Source organism: Solea solea, chromosome 3 (genome assembly GCF_958295425.1).
Source record: "Solea solea chromosome 3, fSolSol10.1, whole genome shotgun sequence".
Lineage (NCBI taxonomy): Eukaryota > Metazoa > Chordata > Actinopteri > Pleuronectiformes > Soleidae > Solea > Solea solea.
The window spans coordinates 6,580,999-6,604,614 of NC_081136.1; the positions used below are offsets into that span (position 1 = coordinate 6,580,999).

Sequence of the window (23,616 nt, forward strand, 5' to 3'; positions counted from 1 at the left end):
ACATTATTGCTAAACTGGTCCCCTTAAGGACTGACACGTGACCTGTATTGATCCCATTAGTCTGTTATGATGACCACGCAGATTTCATAACAGGGGTTTAGCACCAGTCGACTGTCATTAGCCTGGAAAGATCCAGCAGCACAAAATAAGTCTCCACACATAGGCCAGAACACATGTGTGTAGTTTATGGGGGTATATTTCTTTTGATGGACTTCATCTGTCATTGTCCCGCACCGTCCAAACTTTTAACGCGCTCGCGTCAACGTGCCAGATTAGATCATCCGATTATGGGTGCCGACTCCAGTGCTCTCTGGCTGGATCTACGTACGTGCAGACGCTCCTCGACAGCTAATGGAAAACGCCTGCTATGAAATCACTGTTGCGATTTGGCCAGGAGTGCAACAGACTTTGAGAAGTTTAAAAAACCCCGACACGGCAGCACGGCGGCAGCCGCCTGCACGACACATGTACGATCCACTTTCTTTCATCCAACTTGCAACTGAAGTACAGTCAAATTAAAGCTGCTGTGAGTCACCTTTTCTCCTTCAAATGTGGCTAAAATTTTGTTATGAATAAGCAACAAATTGACAAAGGGAGAAGGGAGGGGAATCAGTGGACAGAAAGTTAGTCAAAAGATGATATCACTGACCGCTGCTTTAATTGTGAAATCTAATTGTTACTATAAAGGAGGTCAAACTCAGTGCAATTTAGGGGTGGGTTAAAATATCCATTTGGTGACATATCGTCATCCAAATATCGATAGTTTAATTAACAAATAAAGCTCTCGAAAATAAACAGTCCCTGCCAGTTTCACTCGCCAGGCGTCACTACTTCATGTCTCCTCTTGCAGCGCTGTTCAAATTATTATCTGTGTAAAATACAAAAAGTGCATGAATTGGAGGAGTCAAACTGTTTTAAATAAATAAATCCTCGTCATTATCTTCTTCTTCATCACATTAACCTCAATCCTGTGATGAGCACAACCACGAGGATTCATGAGGTAGTGACATTGGTGATAAATCTGTTTAGTGCACCATATTTTTTAATGTTAAAATATTGATTTTTGGCCGGGGTGGGTCTATAATCACATCTCACGAGTCATACTGGTATTTTGTCCCACTTTGTCGTCCTAAATGCTTCGATTTAAACTTGTTAAACATGGAAATAGTATTTTTTCCATAGTGCTATGGACGCCAAAACAACAGCTACAACGCTCACATGTCATCTGATCCATCTCAGTGAAATTTCAACACACCCTACTGATGAAGCCCATATGGACTGGATGAGCGGTCCAAGAAAAAAAAAAAGCTTAAAAACATTAGGACTGTTTTGTAAAAGCTAAAACATCAAAAGCAACCACTTTAAACTTATCTCTTTTTTTGGAAAAGTTATGAGGTTTGCACAGTGCAACTGTGAGCAAGCGGAGTGTAAAACAACGTCGGAGGATTTCAAAGGATCAGCCCGTCCGAGCAGATCACTGCGTCTAATTAGAGGCCAAGCTGTGACGGAGCAGGATCTAACCATCAGACACTTACATCACCGCTGACCCATTGACCTCGACAAGTTACAACACACTGCTATGAGGGGCTTTTATAACCCCCACCCAGTCTTTTAACACAAAGAAGGCTCAATCGGTGCATCAAAGCGGGCAAAAATCACAGTAAAAACCAAAATACACAGAGGAACAGTGTCGTATTTCTGGTCATATGAGGCCTCATATGAGGCCTCATATGAGGGTTCTATTCACACCGACTGACATAATCTCAGCAGTCTTCAATCTGCAGTTTTACAACAGGAAAAACAACGGCTAACAAGTCTCCAAAGGTTTGTAGAGTCTAAGGCCATTATGTATTACTTTTTTATTATCGATTCATCTACTGCTTATTGATTTGGTCCAGAAAAACGTAAGAAAAGTGTCCAAAAAAAGAGAAAATATTACAATGGTATTATAATAATTAATAGGGGTGACAGATGACAATAGATTAACCGATTAATTTAGCTTATTAATGTCCATATTTTCTGTTTTCATTGCCGCTTTTAAGAAGCAGAAACCAGAGAATTTGTATTTAATTTGAAATAAAAAAATTCAAAAGGCAATTCATTTTGTGATCAACTGGTGATTTGTTGATCCTGCAGGCAGCCAAGTAGAATGATTCTACACAAGTCATGCTGCTGCTGTTCCACACAAATCTCACTTTGTAAAAGAATTCTAGGAGATCTTATAGCTCTTTATAGAGCTCCGGATGTCACATGACTGGTCAAATACTCTCCCATTAGCCTGTCTCTGACTGTCTTCTCATCCTAGGACACAACATCTATCCACCATCTTCTCTCTTCACCAGCTATTTTCATCATAAAAAGTATTCTGACATATTGCTTGATTTATGTGCTGTCAACTTTATACGTCCATGGGATGAAGCGCCCTGTTTCCTGCCGTGTCGGAGTCCTTGGTTGTGCGACGTCAACTTCCGGAGCTCTACATGCCTACACACCCATTACTGCAGTGTAGTGTCAAAGTCAATTAACACACTAATCTGTTTGCAAATCTTATTAACGTTCAAGTCACAAGACTGCGTGTCTGTAAAAGTGACGTCTCATTTCATACTGGGCATCAGGGAAACAGCAGCAAGTCATGTTCTCGTTGTTGTTGTTGTTGTTGAAGCCAGGTGTGGTTTTTGGTGCATCAGCAGTTCACCAACAAGCAGAGTCACATCATCATAGAGTCACACACACACCAGTCAAGACACGCTGATAAACAATTTCTCACACTATGTTTCTCACACTATCTGAGAACAGACAGTTTGACAAGACGTCTTTGTTGATTCTCATTCATCCAGGTCATAGTTATCACCGGTGTGTGAATCTTAAAGAAACTCCCGATTCGATTCTGAATCCTTGGGTCCCGATTCGATTAAACTCAATTTTCGATTCAGTACATAGAGTAGAGTGTTTTGCAAGAATCGGTAGCTTCGATACTTGGAAAAAGGAAACACAAATCCAAGCAAATCCAAGACAAATGTGTACATTTATTTAAGCTAAAACCCAATAAAGGGTTTCAAAAGTCAACGAATCTCAAAAACACCACCCTTGCATTTTCGTGCATACACTCACATCACAACTTTGGGAGAATGGCTGTGTCATAGCCCAAGCTCTCTGACCTTTAACCTTTAACCCCTTAGCTAGACATCATGGCATACAAGCCTAAATTCCAGGGTTTCACCACAAACTTTAAGAACTGAAGAATGAGAGGTGAGTAAAAATGTATGACATGAGTCTGTTTAATCGATCTGAGACCAAATCTGGACAGATTGTGGTGAGGATGCTAGTGGATCTGCAGCTCATGCAGGTGGACAAGCTCTGGCACATCTAGAGCTGCATCCAAACTCACATGTTTTCGTTTTTAAACGCATCACTGTTGCTATGTTTACTAAACCAACAATTTTCTAAGTCATGACTTGACTAACAACAGTGAAAGGAAAGTGTTGCTAACATTCCAAGAAAAGAAATCCCTTTAATCCTTCTTAATTTCCCTTTCTTATTGTTCATTTAAAGTAAGTGACTGAAAAGAAGGCAACTGCTCATACATAAGCACAGAATACCTCAAACAAAGCTTCAAGATGATGAGCAACAACTAGAAAACATTTCTTCTCTGCTTTTACCATCGACTGACATGAGTGTTCTGAAGTGTGCTTGTTTGTCGAGGTTCCCTGGCTGCGCCTACACCTCACCTCACAACCTGTTTGGTGTTGATTTACGACCAGTGATGTTATTTTGAAGCCCAGAAATCTATTCCATGCTCCTTCAGCCAAGATTCAGCTTTCTAGTTTAACACTCGAGTGGAGGTAAAGAGGGAAATTGGGCCTCCCTCTGTGCATCTGTGTGTTCACAAAGTGAAACTCTACACACATCACATTCTGAAGAAAGTGGGGAGGTGAGGGTGGGGAGGGAGCGTCGGAGGGACAGAGTGAGTAATAGGGAGATAATACCGGCAAGAGAACATGGACAATGGAGTTGAGGATCAGGAGGAGGAGGATAGAAAAACAAAGAGGCCGACCACGAGAATGCCAAGACAACAAAACCCCCCAAGAGGAGTGACTCGACAGAAAATGGGAGGCTCTTCACTCGCTTTAATTCACAGAGCTGAAAGGACTGCCGGGAAAAAGACTTGCTTTCTGCACAGCCAGAAAGACTGACTCATGTGGGTGAAGGAGTGTGACTGCCAACTGCAAAAATCTGTCTAATATTTTGTGTAACATGAAGCGACAATTTCAAATTTGACAAAGACCCTACAGCCATAAACAACAATGAAGCAAAAAGAAAAGCTGGATGTAAATACATTAAATGTCATAGGAATTCAAGAGTTTTGCTGCTGAAGCCATTTGCGGTCCGTGACATCACCCACTGATTTGTGAGCTGCTGTTTTTAAGTTTTAAGTTTTGCAGATTGGCCAGCCTATTGTTTTTCTCTTTTGGGGATGGCTCAATACCACTTTTTCTGTGTCTGATATAATATTATGAATATTACACCTTCAATTAGACAACTACATCAGTCTGATACTCTTTTGAACAGCTAAAACCCACTCCACACTAGAGGGTAATTGACCAGATTTCGGTCCCAATCTGGCCCTTCTGACAATCGTTGGTGTCTTCCAATTTTAGGCTGAGTTGAACAGATTATCCGTCCAAATTATCCTGTAGAGTGAGACGTGATTTTAACGACATCAGACGCATCAGAGACTTCCTGATTTTGAATAATAAGAATTAAACATATTTGATATTACGCCTGAACAGAGATCGGGGCGTGAGCAGAACCCTGCAATAACCAATGAGAGCGAGACGACCGGGATACGGATGGTGCATACTGTTGTTTAGAACTGTAAATTGTTCGAGCCAAATTGATTCCTACTTCTCAGACATGACTTCATCCTGTTTTTTGTATCTCTCAGCACAAAACATCACACACACACCAGCTATTAACTGACTGTCTGTTTACATTCTTAAGTAATGTTAAATCAGGCAAATTTCTGTGAGATCCCAAATCCCTGGAATCTCCTCCCAGAAATTGTTTGATTATTCACCAAGACTGTGGTCCTTTGTCTGGACTGGATCGTCTAGTCTGTGTTCCCTCTGGATTTAAACATTGAAAATTGGTAACAAAGTTTGTTGTGTCTGTGGTCTCCCATGTTTTTAGAAAATCTTGACAGATTTGGGACAGATTTAAGCTGTTCATAAAGACATTGGTGCCAATGCAATTATCATCTAGCTATGACCAGCCATTAAATGGTCCAGTTTCCAAATTTTGAATGAGAGGGCGGAGCTGAGGAGGACGTGAGGAATGTGGCAAACTGACATCACAAGAACTGGCTGGTCACCGTGCCTGATCACCAGCTGTCAATCACACCATTGTCATGCCCTAAAGCTCTAAATGGGACCGTGATTTGCAAAATGGACGTCACGCTGATGCTGAAGAAGACCTGAAACTAGTGAAGGAGACTTTAAACTCTTCAGGAAAATGATTAGTGCTGGAATAAAACCAGTTAGAAATAGATTTCTTTGCATGCTGATTTCAGGCAGTGGCTTCACTTTCTGAACCTGGAGACAATGTCCAATTATTTTAGGACCAGTGGTGATGGTTGCAAATGTTGGCTAAATCTTGACACACATTTTAAATCAGGTCCCTGACTTCTGCAACTTAACACAAACTAAATGCTAACACACCATCTTAACTTAACTTAAACGGCCTCTTTATATAGCCATAGGTCACAGAAAAATTTGAACTCATTTGAGGTCATGTTTGTGCTCTGAACTTTGAACTCTGTTTTGATCTCCACCATCAGACAGTGGTACCTTGATTATTGAGAATCATCTGAATAAAATATATCATAATTAGCATTATTATAATCATCCAACATAAAGTAAGCTACGACTGCTTCGTTTGAAAGTAAGCTACACCTTATCCTGATCTTTGTTTACTAAAATTCTAGAACAAGCGCCCAAGTCTGTCATTTGAACTGACACTGTTTGGGTTTATTTCACAACGTTGCTAACGACAACAGCATGTCTGCTGTAAGACAGGATGTGGCAGTGCTGATTCTCAGTACTGTCTCTGTTACAGTGAGTCGAGGAGCAGTAGCACTGCACTCAGACGCTGCTGAACACCGCAGCGGCGTCGAACTCTGCGAAGCGATTACCTACGCTCGAGTAGATGAGTGAGTGGTGGAGGTAAATATGCGAGTGGTGATGAATACGGTCGGTGAATACAAAGTATGTGGAAGTTCTCTCAGTCCAGGTTGGTTATTCTCATTTTTTAAGTTCCAGTGTAACATGTATCGCCCCCTGTGGACCTCTGAGGATTCACCACAACACTGTGGTTCTGATTTGACCTAGTTTTTCTCCCTAGTCACACACAAGAGTACTTGTTCAGACTGCATCCAGGAATATTGGAGCTGCATGGTGAAGGAAACAGAAGCAGCCATCCAGACGTTTGTGTCAACTCAGAGCTGACCCTTAATTCAAATTCACATCCAGCAGTTCACTTTTACTACAAAATAAATAGTATGTTCTAATATTATTCATTCTATTGCAAGGATTTGAACTTGAAGATAGTTTCAAATATGTACGAGTTACACGTTTTAATTTGCACAGACTCTAGAACAGTCAAAGAAATGGAAGTATTAAATAGCGATTTGCCAACAGCGTCATTTTAAATTGCGATTCTGATTTGAAATTGCCTGAAATATTGCCACAAAAACAAAAATAATCTCTCAAAACTGACATGGTTAGTATGTTTTTTTATATATATATTTTACGAAATAAACAAATACTTTTAATTATTTTATAACACCTGGACTTAAAATTACACATGAAAAAAGACGAACTTGTAGGATATTTACACTGGGATATAAATGCAAAAAGGACGAGTGAAAACACTGAATGAACACAAGAAATTGTGCCGACTGAGATCATCAAAATAGATGATAAGAAAAGCGAGTAAGAAAGCCTTGATATAAACAATCTTGATTCCAATACAGAAAACTCATTACTACTCAATGTCAGACTTTTGATTACACTTTAAAGTGCACAAGTAAACAAAGGAAAATCACCACTTGTGTTTTAAATATCACCATGTGCACTGCCTCTAGTCCTTCATGCAGTAATTTGAACATAAAGATAGTACTTAGCGAATGGAAGGTTCTTTTCACTGTGTCTTAGTCCTCCATCAACTCCATCCATCCTTCACCTTTTGCGGTTTCCTTCCCACTTCCTCCACTCTCATCTCTCACTGCAAGCTTCACCTTTTTGTGTATGCAAAGCTCAGTGTGTTCATGCAAAAAAAGGGGAAATTCTGCTGTGAGCTCGCTCAGTAATCCTGACAACAGCGAACATATACAAAGAAAACAAACTTGTCGGGACTTGAAAACAAAAATGAACGAGTCACTAATGCACCGCAGCAGCACAACAAACAGAGTCTTGTAAATGTTAATATAACCTTAAGCTGGCGGCAAGAGAAATGTCAGCATTGATTTATGTCTGCGACAAACGGAGAAGTAACAAATCCCTTTTTAAATCAGCAAGCTAGTTATTTTTAATCCTTTTGCTTTTCAAGAGGTTGTTGCTAGTTAGGCCTTTCAGTTTATTTGGGACCAATCACTTTGCTCTGTCTGTATTTGTTAGATTTCAATAGTAAAGAGGTTTTTTCTAATTTTATCTCACATTTATTTTTTTAATATTTCTTCTTGCCTGCTGTAGCTCGTATTGTGCTCGAAAATAAACCACTTGTGTTTTGCAAGAGCACTTTTGACTTCATTAGCTACTGACTGACTGTCAAGTTGGGGAAAGGGGATCTTTCATCATGTTTCCTGTTTCTCCATCACTCCATTACTGTCTCAATTAGGGCAATAACGTCAAAATGTTTACAGTAAATGTTTCAGGACTACGATGATGAAAACTTTCTTTTTAAACTGTCCTCAGTTCTGCAATAGTCTCAAATATCCTGGCCCCGATTCTCTGACTCTTATTACAGCGTTCCTTCCCACATGCTACAACTAAAAAGAGCAAGGACAGAGGTTCACGTCCAGAGGAGTTCCCTCAAGTCCATCAACATGATTCTACAGCTGTTTTTAAAGTAAAACAGTCGCATAAAGATGCTTTAATGCAGCTATAGTCCTTCTTCTACAAATGAAGAAGCGAAACACCAGCTTGCTTTGGATGTCCAGCACTCACAGAGGAAATTAATTCACAAATAAAAATGACCTCTGACATCTTTAGTAAGAATGTGAAGTGAGCAACAATAATAACGCAAGAGAAAGAACCCTCTCCACAGTAACTCAGTCAGCTGACTAATGGTTTCCAGGACAGGAAGCTGTCAACTGTCAACCAAACAGACATAGGCATACTGTCATCACTGCAGTGATAAAGAAACAGATCAGTTGAGTCACACACGGGTGTATTCTATTAAACGTTTTCACCGAAGAGTCTGTAAACAACACTGGGATCCATATGATGATGTTTCTGGAATCAATTAGTCATCAAGATGTCGCTCTGGAGAAATAGAAATGTCAGCACACATGGACACCAACACACACACAGACACACACACACACACACACACACACACAGACACACACACACACACACATCCTGCAGCTATTAAGAGTTTGATTAAACCAAGGGTAGGTTATAGGGGTGGGTTAGACTGTTCAAATTAAAAACCACATGTGCGACATCACGAGATAAACACGAGATAAACACTCCATGACCATGAATACGTTCAATAAAAAGATAATACAATTTACTATGCGGGGGGGCATGAATTTGTTTACCAAATGTTTTAGGGATTAATCAATACAATATTGACATGGATTAGGGTTGTAACTAGCAATTATCTTCATTACTGATTAATCTGCTGATTGTTGAGATTAGTCAATGGAAAATGTTGATCAGCATTTCTCAAACCAAAATTATTCATATTTAACTTTTTATTAGTTACGTTGAGTAAACATGCTAGGAGAAAACAGTCAAATTGTAAGAAATAAAGAGTCATGTGTCAGAGCAGAATGTCTGTTACACAGTCAGAATACTAGGTTTTCCAAATGGCAAGCACATTCGTGTTTTGGTACAAGTTTAAAGAAGTTTAAAGGCTATTAAATGACTATTGGACGGACATTGCTCCATTGGAGTAGATATTCAGGGTTGTGATATCGGTATAGGACATAAAAAGTGGTATTGCGCCATCTTCATCGTCTCTGATAGTTTTTCAGTTTGCGGTAAATATCCTGTATATCGCATTCTTAAACTTTCACCCTTCAATCATCTTCTTCATGAAAAAAAAAAGACATTGAATTCACCTTCTAATACCTCAGTAGGAACTGATTACATCAAAACCCAGACCTACTTCCACCCCTTCAAGGCCCCATGGCTTCTCTATCCTGCACCTACTTCCTCAGCCAATCAGCCATCTGGACACCAAACACTGTGGAAGTTAATGTCTCTGCCGGGTTACATAAGGCATGGCCCCTGCTTTCATTATTCACCAGGCAGTCCACTCCACGCCATTAGATTATTTGCACACACTGTTATAGTGTTACACTGTGTTGCGGGCACAAACACAGAGGCAGGACAAAACCGTACTGAGGCCCATTAACTAATGGTTGCTGAGCCTGAAGGAGACAGCAGCTCCACCACGTCAAATAAAGAATGTGAGTGAAGTGGACACACTCGCATCCGTCTTGTCGGTCCAGATTATGAACTGCCGGAAAGTTCCAAAGCAAGTTTGTGCAGCTTATTCTGATGTTATTGGTGAAAGGGTGCCAGCAAACTTAGTAGAAATTGAGTCAAAATCAAATACAGGGAAAAAATTTGAGATTAAAGATGGGGTAAAGATATTTTTGACGTTAGTAAATAATCAGTAATTATAGTGAATCAGGTAATCCAGGAGAGATCTAGATTTCTGCACCTCCTTTTTGCTCCGTTTACGGCCTTGGGAAGATCTGGACAATGATGGGAGAGTTTGACCAATTACAATTGCGCCTCCTGTTAGCTGTTCTGCTAAGCAGCTGTATGAACATGTCCATTCAGTGGAAAAGTCATGTTTCCAGCGTTGGTAACAACTTCAATAGGTGAAAGAGTCAAGAAGAAAGACGCAATAAAACTCATGTCAATATGGGCGGTCAATATGTCTGTGTTTTTCCAGTGGGAGGGGCTTCGGACAAGTGGACAATAGGAACATTTTAAAACCAACACCAGAAATCCATCAAAAAGAACACTTTTACTTTCATTATGAAAAATTGTTCCAGCATTATAAAATGGACCAAGTGCCCATTTCAAGCTCATTTGTACTTTATTTTTGGAATAAGTGGCAGCCTTCCCCCAGCTAGGACAGAGTCCCGCTCTCCACAACACTGATGTGGATAAGCAGTTGGAGAGAGAGCGGAACTAAATAAAATTCGATGGTGGTCCATGACCTCATGATTACAGAGAATGTAGACCCCAAGGCCAGACCAGCTGGTCTCTTAATGCTAGATTAGAAAGACAAAAAAACAAGACCAAACAATCAACAGGGCAGATTTTTTTCACCCATTTAAAGGTTGGCCTGCACGTGCAATGTCATGTTTTGCATGATAAACGTGCATTTTTATTCACATTTTAAGAAAATACAGCTTCAGCTGTCACAAATAGAACAACGTCCATCCTTATAACAAGCTGTGGACCATCCCGTTGCCTAGAAAGACCATAGACTGGACATACAAATGGACGTAAGTTTGGTAAAATAAGCCAACACATAAGTGCTTAAAAGCTGTACTCTAGTGAAAGGCTTGTATGCAAGTCTACAAAATAATGAGGCCACTTCTCACTTGATTTATAGTGTCAGAACATTTGTCTGGGGGACTTGATGGTCTCAATTAATAGTCTTCTTCAAGGCAGTATGTCGCCCATTTTGTAAATTATGGACCAATTTATTGTCAAACAGACCATAAAGTAGGGCAGACAATGACGTGTGGATGCCGTGGGATTGCTAGCTAATGGGGAACTTTGTTGACTTCTTTTTTTTGTTTTCTTTAAGATGGTACTGGTCAAAATCAAGTTTGTTAAATAGTTTTTTGACAAACTATTGCTTCAAAGATACTCGGATATTTGCTCAGAAGGACAGTTTAGCTCCCTAATGTCCACCATTTTCACAGCAATTGAAAATAGCGGTTAGGGCTGAACAATTAATCGGAATTTTATCAAAATCGCAACACAGCCTACTGCAATTTTCAAATCGCAAGAGGCCAAAATGTGTCAAAATAAATGCGTCAGATGGTGTGATTTGCTTCTAGGCTGTTTCTAGGCTGTTTATTCTGACCTCAAATGGGTTTTTTCCAGGTTTGAGTTTTGAACCCCGCCCACAAGTCTGAAGACATACCCGAATTTCGGATAAAAAGTGACAGCAGCCCTGGGCCGAAACAGTAAACTTGGTGCTCAAAAACAGGAGTTCACCAACAATGAGTATCGTAACAGCGGGTTGCCAGTGGCAAACAACATGCTATCCAGCACTAGAGTCAGTATCCGAGGAACAATGACTGTGGCGACGAACATGAGGTATTAACACACACGCAGGCCATGTGTGGTACAATGTGTGTGTGTGTGTGTGTTGGCAGACTGGTAGTGTTGCCCCACAGCCTCCGTGTCTCTGCCGTTCTCTCTGGTTACGTCCCTTGGGGCCGAGGAGGGATTCCCCCTCCCCACCAGCTGCTGTGCTCGGAGATGAAAAACACACTAGCAGGTTTTCAGTCGGCGACACACACACACACACACACACACACACAAACACACAAACAGGCACACAGACATTAAATCTAAACACCCAGTCAATAAAAATGTGACAAAACACTCCCCATGTATATACTGCTGCTTCGTTTACACCCGGCTGGACTTAATGAGCAAGGTCTGGTCCCTGTTAATGTAACAGTGCATTGAGATGTCGCCTGTGCTACAAGAGAACGCCATCTTTCATGAGCTGACATTAACAACAATGTCCAGTTCATCAGTTCAGTTCATGAAAGATTCCTTCCACTTTCACCATGGACATTTCTTTCTTTTTTTTTCTTCCTGAATGCTGACTAGTTCAGTTCCAGCTAATGGAAAAAAGAAGAAGACCCCATCTGGCTTTTTTTTATTATTATCATTTTCTCTGACATTTACAACAAAGGAGGCTACTATGTTGACCGTCCGTCCATGTCCCTCAGTAATAAAGGCCGGCGTGGACAGAAGGTCGGCTGGAAAGTGAAGAGTGTGAGGTGAAAATAAGAAAAGAAGAAGAAAAAGAAGAAGTGAGGGTTGTGTGAACAGGCACACCACATCCGCTCAACACGGGAAACAGCGTGGGGGGTGGGGACACACACATGCACACTTAAACACACACATGCACTGCAGCGACCGGCACACACACACTGACTTACTTAATGACACAGAACAGATGTAAACAACTGACACAGTGGGTTAAATCCATATGTTGAGCTCAGACTGCACACAGCATTTGTACAGTTTTACACTTTCAGCTACTCAGTCTCAGACTTCAAATTTAGGCAACTTTCAAAAAAAAAAGGGGGGGCAGGACACTTACTATCACTCTTCATAACCATATGCCATTATACTGCATGGTTTTGACCCATTAAGACCTGAGGCGCCCTCTAAAAAAAGACTCTCCTCAAAACCTCAAGCCTTGTTTGAAAACAACTTCATAAAATCCAAGGGTTTTCTAAAGCCATCCTTTATTCTTCAGCCACTGAAGCAGAGAAACTTAAAAAGAAATCATCTCAAAGCTTAAACATTTGCCTGTTTTTTTTGATGATTAAGAGAATTTTGGTGTCTTGGAGGACGAAATTCAGATTCTTCTGGACCGAAAAATACTTCTTGATGAGACAGGTGTATCAGAAGAAGACGCTTGGATCCTAGACAATAAAACAAACATCCTCCAGACCGTCTCACTTGCAATGATGAATTTATTTCCAACATCATGGTACCAGATTGTCATGTTTGTTTATCGTTTCCTGTTTACGCCTGTGCCATGTGGAGAAACGTGAAAGCACCACGAAAGAATGATTTATAGCAAAATAAAAAATCTGTGTTTGTCTATCTTACAGGAATTATATCAGTTAATAGACAAATTACATTATTATAAAATTAAGTACCCTAAACCAGTACCAGTTTTTAAAATGGGACTAGCATGGACTAGCGCCTGAATACATTCACAAACTCGCTTTTAATGTTTCTATATCAAGTGTTAGATTATAATTTTTAAACCCATTACAAGCTTTTTTTTTTATCAGATTTTATCTGATATTAATGCCATTTCACTGCTACAGTCATGCATTGTGTTGAATCTGCCTTTTTTCCTTTTGTAATTTTTGCACGTTTTTTTTTGTTTGTTTTTTGGGCGCAAAGATGGAAATAAAAGTGTTTAATTCTTTAAGTCCCATACATTATCTTATTAATCAATTTAAATTATATGAAAATAAGCTTTACTGTGACATTCAATCCCTAAAAATAACAGCTTTAGAGTCTTTTTAGCCTCTTATTCAACTACAGGTTTAATTAGAAGACATCTTTCAGTACACAGACAGATAACTCAGTGTGTCTGTATCATCTAATGTCAGTTTAATCACAGCTTACAGTCAATAATGTGAAAACCTGCCAATCAGTGCATCGCTATTATCACGTTATTCGAGTTCATCCCGTGTGAAACGTGTGCGTCTGTTCACAACTGTGGTTGAGATATCAGTCTGCACTCTAATTCCCAATCATGTTACGGCAGTGGAATGAAAAGTCAATGATAATCGGCTTCATTAGGTTTCAACCTCTAAGGACCATAAATGTGTTTATCACTGCTCAATATTTAGACACATATTTTTAGCGGTGGACGGAGCGGCCGACCTCGAGTTACAAACACGCGACCAGAAGCAACAATTATGATGTTACTGTCGAGTATTAGGGAACCACTATCGCATACTTTAAGAATATTAAGTCACAGAGATCCTATAATCCACTGCCAACAGCTGATTCAGTTAAAGTGGTGATGTTCAGGTCTTTCCCACGCTGGTATGAAAGTATTCTCGGAGTTGTCAAACCCCTCACAGCTGTGTTCTCCACCACGTTTTACTTTCTTTGCCCCAAAATAAACTCAAAGCCTTAGCCGTAACGGACAAAACTGGAGCCAGGATGTTTCTTTTTTCTCTTTTTTGGGACTGGCCCGTAATTTAAAATCCAGTGAATCCAAGTTAACCACAGCTGTCGGCCTTAACAACAGAGAATTTCAGAGCCACCTATCAAGTCCACGCACAGGCTCCACTGAAGCAACAGCGTGACATTTCCTAAAGAGTTGTAGGAGAAACACGCAGGGATTACGACTGACTGCAGACAATGTGTTTCCGTGTTTTGACAGTGACAGAAGGTCACAATCATTGCCGCAAAGTGATAGTTCAGGATTTTTGAAGTGTAGTTTAATAAGACGCTGACAAAAACGTAGTCAGCGCTGCCTCACATGGGACAGGAATGCTTTAAAAACTGATTTAAAAGTTTGAAAAAGAGATTTTAGCCACTTAACACAATCCTATCTAGACCAGCTTACATGTACATCATCTTAAGAATATAGACGCCACTTTATTTTGCTGTTAGACAGCCTTTTCCAACAGGAAATGTGTGCAACTCTCAAAACACCCCCACACCAAACCCCATAGAGAAAATCACAGATTTTACACCATAGCATATATAGGAGATGCTAATCCTCTGCTGCCTCCATTAGTAGCTTTAAAATGTGATATTTGTGAATTCTGTGCTCAGAGATTAGAATTTAAATTTTTATTTAAATTTAAATTCACACAAGTGACACAGACTCACAAAACAAGGCAGCAGAAGCCCAGCAACTCCTGTTTCCCCATGAGCTAAAAACACTGATTTTCTCTATGGACTTTTGTATGCAAATTTTCTTTCCTCTCGCCTGTCCCCTGTCAGAGGGTACACTCTTTTAAACTCAACTTTAAATCACACGGCAAACTGACAAATTTATGTTCAAAAAGGTTCAAAGAGGTGTGTAAATGAACGTTTGCGTTAAGGATAAATTATTATGAAATGTGATTTAATAAAATCCATGACGGTGCACAAAGAGAAACCAGATAAAGGTCTGGATGTTTGATCAAAGGCCAGAAACAGGCCTGATTCTAAACCACTTTACAGGAACATGGCATGGAATATCACTCCCCCTCTCGCACACACTCCCTCCCTTCATTCATTATTCCTCCAAGTCAGCTGCTGGCCTTCTCAGTTGTGGGTATATGAAGTGTGCATGTGTGTGTGTGCATGATCCCCTCCAGCTCCGAACAAAAGCGTCTTGTCTCTCACATCCACAGGGGTCATACGAGACTGGAGGTCACTTTATTAACTCGGTGCCCATGCAACAACATTTCCATGACTCCTGCCACTGAACACATGCACACACACACACACACACACACACACACACACACACACACACAGCACAGCAGCCTTTGTTATTGTACAAAAGAAGAACTCAATATCTGAGAACTTACTGGAAAAGACTTCCCCAGCCTTATCAGACTCCTTTAATATTGAGGACCTGATGTTTTAATTTACTTTCTCTGCAGTGTGCGCCAACACTGAGGGTAGCAGTCATTTATCATGGGGAGTGCAGTAGGAAAATTCTACAGAACATTTAATCTGGCACCAAATAAAAGGATAAAGTGGGTGTGGTGCACGGAACAATGTGTTGTTGAGATTTCAAAAATACTGATGTCATCCTACTGGTTTCTTTAATTTCAGTAGTGTTCACCTGACTCATTCAAAATGCTCTGTGGTATCAGTGTTTCAATAGAGAGCTACAGGATCACATAACAGTCTGGCAACAAGTTACAGCAGTGGGGCATTAAAGCTAGGATAGGTAAGTTGGTTTTGAAACACTTGTTATCATATTTTTTGAAATTCTCAACATGCCAAAAATAAATAAAGTTGTCTGAAAAATGTCTGTAGCTCTCGCCAATCATATACTCTTTAATCATGTGACTGGGGTTTTCGTAAAAAGTCAGAGAAGTGGAGACGAAAGCCAGAAACTGCAGCCAAAATTCACAGTTCCACTACCGACAACTTCCTGCGTCTTGGGGGCAGAGCTAAATTCATCGTCAACTATTTTGAGAATCAATAAATCGGATTGAGTGGGTTTTTTCCTGATTTTTCAGCTTCCTTAATGTGAATGTTTTCTGGTTTCTTTGCTCCATATAACAAACAATAAGCATTAGAACTGAATCCTTTTGGTTTGTGGACAAAACAAGACATTCAAGAACATCATCATTTCCATTTTCTGACAGCAGCCCTATAATGAATTAGGAATAATGAATAAAGGATGAAAAATGAACTTCTGAGAGGAGTTCAGACCCTTCTAATCTGAAATGACCGTGAGCTTTTAATCCAGGAACAAAGACACAAGGCACAAAACACAGTATATAAAACAAAATTGTCAGAGGGAAAAATGGTGCAAACAACATGGTCGAGCTTTGTTTCCCTTCAATTGTGACCAAGTTTCTGGGAAACATGCCACAAGATGTGAGCCAAGGCTTCCTCATGGAGTGAACCTTTGACCTTCCTGAGAGAAGCAGTTCCAGTGGGGAGAAAAGGGGAAGCTGATTTAATCGTACTGAGCTTCTTATCGCCCCTTTTTTAACTACCATATTTATATTTTCCATAAAATAAGTGGATTTTATAGGGTCAGGCATAGTTTCATTTGTCCAAAAAACATTTTCACACTTGTAAAATAACATAAAAAGATCTGATGTCAGTGAAATCTGCAGTTTTCCTCATCTTAAAATCTATGTTTCACTTTAACTGTACATTTCCTACCATAACATTAAGCTACCCATATTAGTATAAATTTAATGACTAGTTTACCCCTTCAAATTCACATAATGTTAAAAAAATATTGTCCCCGTCATTAGCTGTCAACTATTTTGATTACAGTTTCTTAAATGTGAATATTTTATGGTTTCTTTGCTCTATATACAACAATATGTAACAAATATAAATCATGAAAACTGGAAAATTATTCTTTGTGGACAAATCAAAACAGTTGAGAATGTCGTCATTTCGTTTGGGAAGCAACCAATCAACATTTTCTGATATTTTATGGGCCAAACAACAAATTAACAGATTAATAAATTGTGGTCTTTATTGGCAAAGGCCGAAAACAAACACGTAATGTGGTCGTACGAGTTGGAGGACTTATTGGAAACAACACAGAGCCACAGCCACAGATAAGCATCTAATTGATTGCAGCACAGATTCGGTAATATCCTGCCTGCTGTCAAACGTCTTGACTAAATGGAACTGCTCTCATATAATCAGCCCGGATAACAGGATGATGAGCTGCAGAAGAACCACAAACACAGTGGACTGCTCCACATCCAACCACTGACATTTATCGATAAGTACATATAAAACGTTTTTTAAACTTTTAAATATAAAGAAATCTCTGTAATGCGCGCTGCACATAGGGAGTGACTTGTTTTATGTCACGACAAACAGAGGGAACTGCAACATGTTACAGAAAACAGAAATGTGACTTTTTAGCGATACAAGTGTATATATTATTGCTAAACATATTTAGTTGTAGATATTGATGAGATGACGACACAGACATGGATGTAGATCGGGATATTGGGATCAGAATTGACACAGATTCAGATAAACATGTAGGCACAGACATAGATATCCAAACTGATGTAGACACAACTGTGGACATGAATATAGAAGAGGTGTAGATGTAAGTGAATGTTGATGTATCTCTAGATACAGTGATACATCATGGCCTCACTGAGTTTTCAACCTCTTTGAAGTTCCCTTCTACTCTACTCCTGACAAGACAGTACCTGAAAACCCTCATGACGGGTCAGTGAATCAACCACAACTGTCTCCATCTCACAAACACACAGAGCTGAGTCAGTGTTTGACAGGAGTCAGCCTAACTACCAGGTTTCTCGGTGAATCTGAGAGCTGCACATTACTCAGACACTACACATTCACCATACACATAGTCCCAGTGCTGTGAAAACATGTAATAAAGACGAAACGTCTACAACAGGGGACCTGTAGACGAGCACAACCCAGGAATTAGAGCTGAATGAACAACAAGTGAGTCACCGTGAGACAGTGAAGACGAGAGTGATGTCTGCAGCAGAGTGAAGGCTGAGGTTGCTTCATATACCTTTGCAAATGTGTCTAAATTCTACATCCTTGTTTCAATCAGTCACATCGGGAAAGTTCTGCGCGTGCTTCTCCGTCTATACCCGACTACTCTGATGCTGCATCTCACTTTTTCCCCATTCAACCAAACAATAAATATCACATTTCTACACAAGCAGCCAAAGACAAACTTACTCTAAATAAAATATAGCATGAATGTGACAGCTTTTAAGAAATTATGTGATCAGATAACGACATAACTGATGTTTTAAGGATCAAATGCCAACTTTTAAAGACACATTCGACTTTACTTACTTACTCACTCAGGCAGTTCTGTTTGATAGTTACCCTGATAATGTTTCAGGACCAAAATTGAAATTTGATCGCGTGATCTTGGCCAAAAGTAAACACCCATTGTCATGTTTTGGATTATATTTAGATGTACTGGGATCTCAGGTTCCTTAATTAACTATCCTCTTAGCAAGACAATCTGAAACTGAAGCGCACATGAGAATTCACTGTTTATTTACTACTTTCCACTACACAAAAAACAGGAATATCAGTAACGACAAGTGTGGTACATGGAGTTGACTTCTTTCGCTGTGTTGCTCTGGCGTTATACCAATGTATTAAATTTTCAATAATTATTCTAAAAAGATAAACAGTGATTTATGTGATAGGCCAAATGAAACCTTTTGGAGAGCCAATATTGGCCCACGGGCCTCTCTTTGGGCAGCCCCGATTTATCAATTGTACGAGAAGCACTCATTCAGTGAACATTTTTTGACAATTCTACAGCCATAAAATCAAACTTGATTCATCAACTAATAACAAAATACACATTACAACTGGCTGGTGGTGATTGTCCTGTTCTTCAGAAGAGTACTAAAGCTAAAGAGTTGTACAGAAATTCAATGGTTCAAAGTCCAAAAATGTGAGTTTCTGTTGGTTTTCATAGTCACATGATGACAAAGACAAACACTCCACAGCTGCATGCTATGCTCTGCTCTGCTCTGACAAAAACCAAATGGTATAGCTGAAAGCTTGAAAGGAATATCCAAGTTATTACAAGACAATGTTTTTACAAAAGGGTTTCTATCATGGACAGTCTATGACGTTGATTGATTAGTATCCGGGACTCGAGCAGGCTGAGGATTCTGCTGACATCACTGTGACACCATCTGAGGTTGTTGTGTCAGACTTTGACAAATCTCCTCCAGAACCACAGAAGACAACCCACATGCTGACTCAGTGACACTCCTCATTATGATATACTGTACGAGCCACACACTGCTAAGCCCCGTTAAACCTGACTCCGACCTGCACAGCTGTACGTATTCCCGACTTGCCCGGCTGGATTATGCGTTTATCCAATAGGCATTACCATGGGTACTAGACACAGTCATCACCTCCACAGTCATTAGGGTTGGGTTGCTCTAGTGGCAGGTGTCAGGGTGTGTGTTTACGTGTGCTCAAGGCCTCCTCGTCCCACATGGGTCTAGACCTGGCTTGTTATGAGCAGATGGTCATAGTTATCAAAACACGGGAAACAGGCAGCGGCAGCAGCAGATGAGGGAGTTCGCTTTAACTGCTGCGTAGCCAGAGTGATTTCAGCAAACCTGGATGGAGTAATCCAAGGAAGTTCCCTTTAAATCCACACCGTCACCCACACTGACTTGTCTATTTACATTTCTCTGTTGATGCCTATGTCGGTGACTACATTCACACGGATATGGAGACTAATCATCTGATGTTATTATGAAGGAAACATTTAGATTATGATGTTTTGCGAATGGAAAATTACATTAATATTCCTGTTAACATATAACAGAGAATTGTTACAAAAAAGGTAGGGCAGTGCAGGTCGGCTCAGCCATATTTGCACCAGTTTGGTACAATTACACAATTATTTGCACTTTCATAGTCAAATATTGTGATGGACACACAAAAGTGCAAACTACACCATTTTTTGGCTCTTTACCACTATACAGTTCCAGCACGGCTCGGCTCCAGCAGGTCATCTTTCCATTAGTGATAGCACCTGGTACCTAGTGCTTTTTTTAGTACCTGCTCTGGCGAAGTTCCAAGCGAATAGAGTCGAGTCAAGCCGAGTGGAGCCGAGTAGTGCTAGACCTGTACAATGGAAAAGCGCCATTTCGCTCCCTTCTGCTGAGGTGACTAGCGCAAAGGTCCAGCAACTAATGGCACTTCCAGGCAATAACGGCAATAATGCGCACAACGAAAGAAAGAGGTTTCAAGACTGTTTGTGTCATAAAGCAGCAGTGTTTAGGTCTGAGTTACACTTCCCGCGTTACATGTCCATGAAGCGCCCAATGTCGGTTTAGATTTCTGCGCATGTATTCTCGAGCTGTCCTTCTTTGAGCCATGTGTTGTACACGTGGCTACGTTTGGAGACCTTCTCGCATAACGTCAAGCACACTTTCATAGCTACCAACTTCTTCTTTTTCTCTTTTAACCAAAAGAAGAGTGCGCCACCAACTGGACTGAAAGTGCAGTTAGCATGTGCGGCCGGCAAAATATGAAGGTGCTTGTGTTTGTTTGCAAAGGGTTAGCTAGCTCCACCACAGACATGAGGGAACATGCTGAAAGTATGATCCAGGAATCAATGTGTGCTTTTCGTCCTCTTTCTAGAATTTAATAGCAAGCTAAACTGTCTCACAAGCTAGCCAAATCGGGTAGCTTTTACGTCGCAAACTGTACCATGGATAGCAAAATTTCAATGCTAACACTTGGTAAAAATGCTAATATTTTGGTATCCCTCATTACTTTTCACAACAGAAACGCAAGTAATTGTGTAACATACTAAACTGAACCAGTTTGTTGTAACAGGACTATAGCAGTCAAATACATTATGCAGTACATTATGACGTCATAGCAAAAAAACACTGTGAGGTAGTATAGAAAGATATGACGATAAACATTTAATTTTAAGTTGTACTGACAGGTGTCCTCCAACACCAGCTACAACCAATATGAAAGGAAACACTGAACTCGCTTATGAGACATTTTAAGGAAGTGGAACTCGCCTGTTTCTGACGGGTATTTCCTCTTAATTTTTTTAAGTTCACTTTAAGACAACTAACTACCTTTATCTTTCTCTAAACGCTGGGACTCGTGTGGCTTTCAATGGAAAAAGTAAAACGCAACACAACTCTGACACCAACTTTAACCAAGCAGGGACTTTCGTTTAAAAATATAACATTTTTTAACTCGGCCCAAACTGCGTGATAACGGCGTCACTTGGCTCACACGGCACATTAAAACTCATTTATTAGTGATGGAGCTGCGTTTAGATGAAGTCTACACGAGCCGAATTAACAAACAGGTCCTGGTGAATTTACAAACGCCTAATTTTATAGTGTAAAGGCTGCATGAGAACAATAATCACCCGGATAACGTGAAAGTATAGGGTTTTCAAAGGGACTCTGGTGAGACGTGTCGGGGGGTTGAGGGAGGATGCAGATGAAGAAAGAAGAAGCAGGTGGCGATAAAACAAAAGGCGGTGTTGCCCCTAACGGCAGCTAGCTCGCTGCCTGTAACTTCAAGAAAAAACAGCGGAGAAGAGAGACAGACCTGCATGTGTAATGTCGGACAGGTCGTAGTTCCTGGCGCTGCGGGGAAACTCCTTGAGTTTGCGGTTGGACAAGTTGAGAGCTCCGCTGGCGGCAGCCTCCTCCAGCGCCTTCTCCACGCTCCGGCTGGCCGCTACAGTGGCCGGCAGCTGGGCTCCATCCCCAGCAGCCATCAAACGCACAGGTCTGCCTCTTCGACTACTTTGTTTGAGGCGTCCGCGCTGCGTTCATTGCCCGTAGATCTGCATACACTCCAGACGGCGAGCCCCCGCGCTGCTAAACTTCAGCAAAAGTACTCGCTTTAATCCCAGGAAGACGAGGAGAAAAAATAAATAAATCAGTGAACGTGTCGAAACGTGGGTTGTGACTGCTTCCTCCACACAACGGGAGCTGTCGCTTCCACCAGAGAACGCGAGTGCTTCTAGCTGTCAATCGTACAGGAAGTTGCGTCAAGCTCGAACCTTTCGCAACTGTATTACAGGAAACGGCTGTCTTTCTTTCAAATTAAAACCAGAAAACAGCAAACTATTAAATAACTAGAACATTCGGCGCTCATCTGAACACATGTCTCAAGTATATATATAAATATATACATATTTATTTTTTATTTTTTTGTCAAAGCTGCAGGACGATATTTGCAGCATGATTATGGCAGAAAGGATATTAAGAAAAACATTTTTGGGGGCTTGAATATGTTGAAGTTGTATTGATTATGTAAAGTTACTGTAGGTGGGACATTGGTCAATTATTTGCACATGGTCAATCAAGTAATCTGATTGAGAACAACACTTCTTCACAGCCTTACAAAACTAAACTGGAGTCAAACTATAAAAGCATTTTATTTTTGCACTGAGAACTAAAATGTGAGCCTTTGAGCCTTAATTTAAACAGGAAAATCACACCCATAATAAATAAATATACTCATGGTTGTGCTTTATTAGCAGTTGTATTTACAAGCTTGTGGATGATTTTAAGATGATTTTAAACGCAGAGCATTGTGGGTGGTGCGATGCTATTTTTATTTTGGTAGTCACAGCCGGAAGCGCAGGAGCGTAACCTTTCTTTTTACCTGCATTTTATGTGTATGTTTGGGTGGGGGGGTCCCTGGGCGTGGCTAAAGTGGGAGTGTTTGACTGACACGGAGGGGGCGGGGCCTATGCTTGCATATTAATAATAAATGTGCCTTTAATTTCAAGGGAAACAAAAAATGCACGTTAATGACAGAATAATCCGATTAAATTAGGGAAATACTGAGTCATTTTATGACATAATCGGAACGTGTGTTTAATGAGGATTAAATTATCTGTATTATATATTAAAATACTATTTGATTACTATACTATACTGATTTGTTGTTGTTTTTTAATTAAATTAAAATTAAACCACTACAGGAAATGAATTTTTTAAAAAAGCTCATTATCAAATAAAGCCAATAGTTAATCATGCTTATTCTTCATTATAGTCATAAACACGACAAGATTAAATTAACCCCAGCATAATAAAGCAGAGGGAGCAGAGCACCATTGTGTGTCTGCTGTCTACAAATGTGTGCGTGTGTGTTCTTGTATTTGTCATTACCTAGTCCTAGTGAGGCAGAACCTGATTTCTGAGGAACTGGTTAAGTTAATGACTATAAGGTTTGACTCGTGGTTATAGTTAAGGTTAAGGATAAGGCTTTGTTTAGTTGGCGATACAGTGCCCCCAGAACAATAGCTGTGTGTGTGTGTGTACCTGGTATTCCTTATGTTGTGGGGACCTCATTTATTATGAGGACAAAAATCAAGTCCCCATAATGTAAA

At 40.2% G+C, this 23,616-nt stretch overlaps 1 protein-coding gene across 2 annotated transcripts in view; it reads right to left on the bottom strand.

Moving 5' to 3' along the window:
• lrch4 (leucine-rich repeats and calponin homology (CH) domain containing 4) overlaps nucleotides 1–22,238 on the bottom strand; it is a 49,478-nt gene extending 27,240 nt beyond the window's left edge. For both annotated transcript variants that reach the window (XM_058625079.1, XM_058625078.1), the window contains exon 1: nucleotides 21,819–22,238. In XM_058625079.1, the coding sequence (XP_058481062.1) occupies nucleotides 21,819–21,990 (172 nt within the window). In that variant the 5' untranslated portion in view covers nucleotides 21,991–22,238. The remainder of the gene's footprint in view (nucleotides 1–21,818) is intronic.
• Between the last annotated feature and the right edge of the window lie 1,378 nt (nucleotides 22,239–23,616).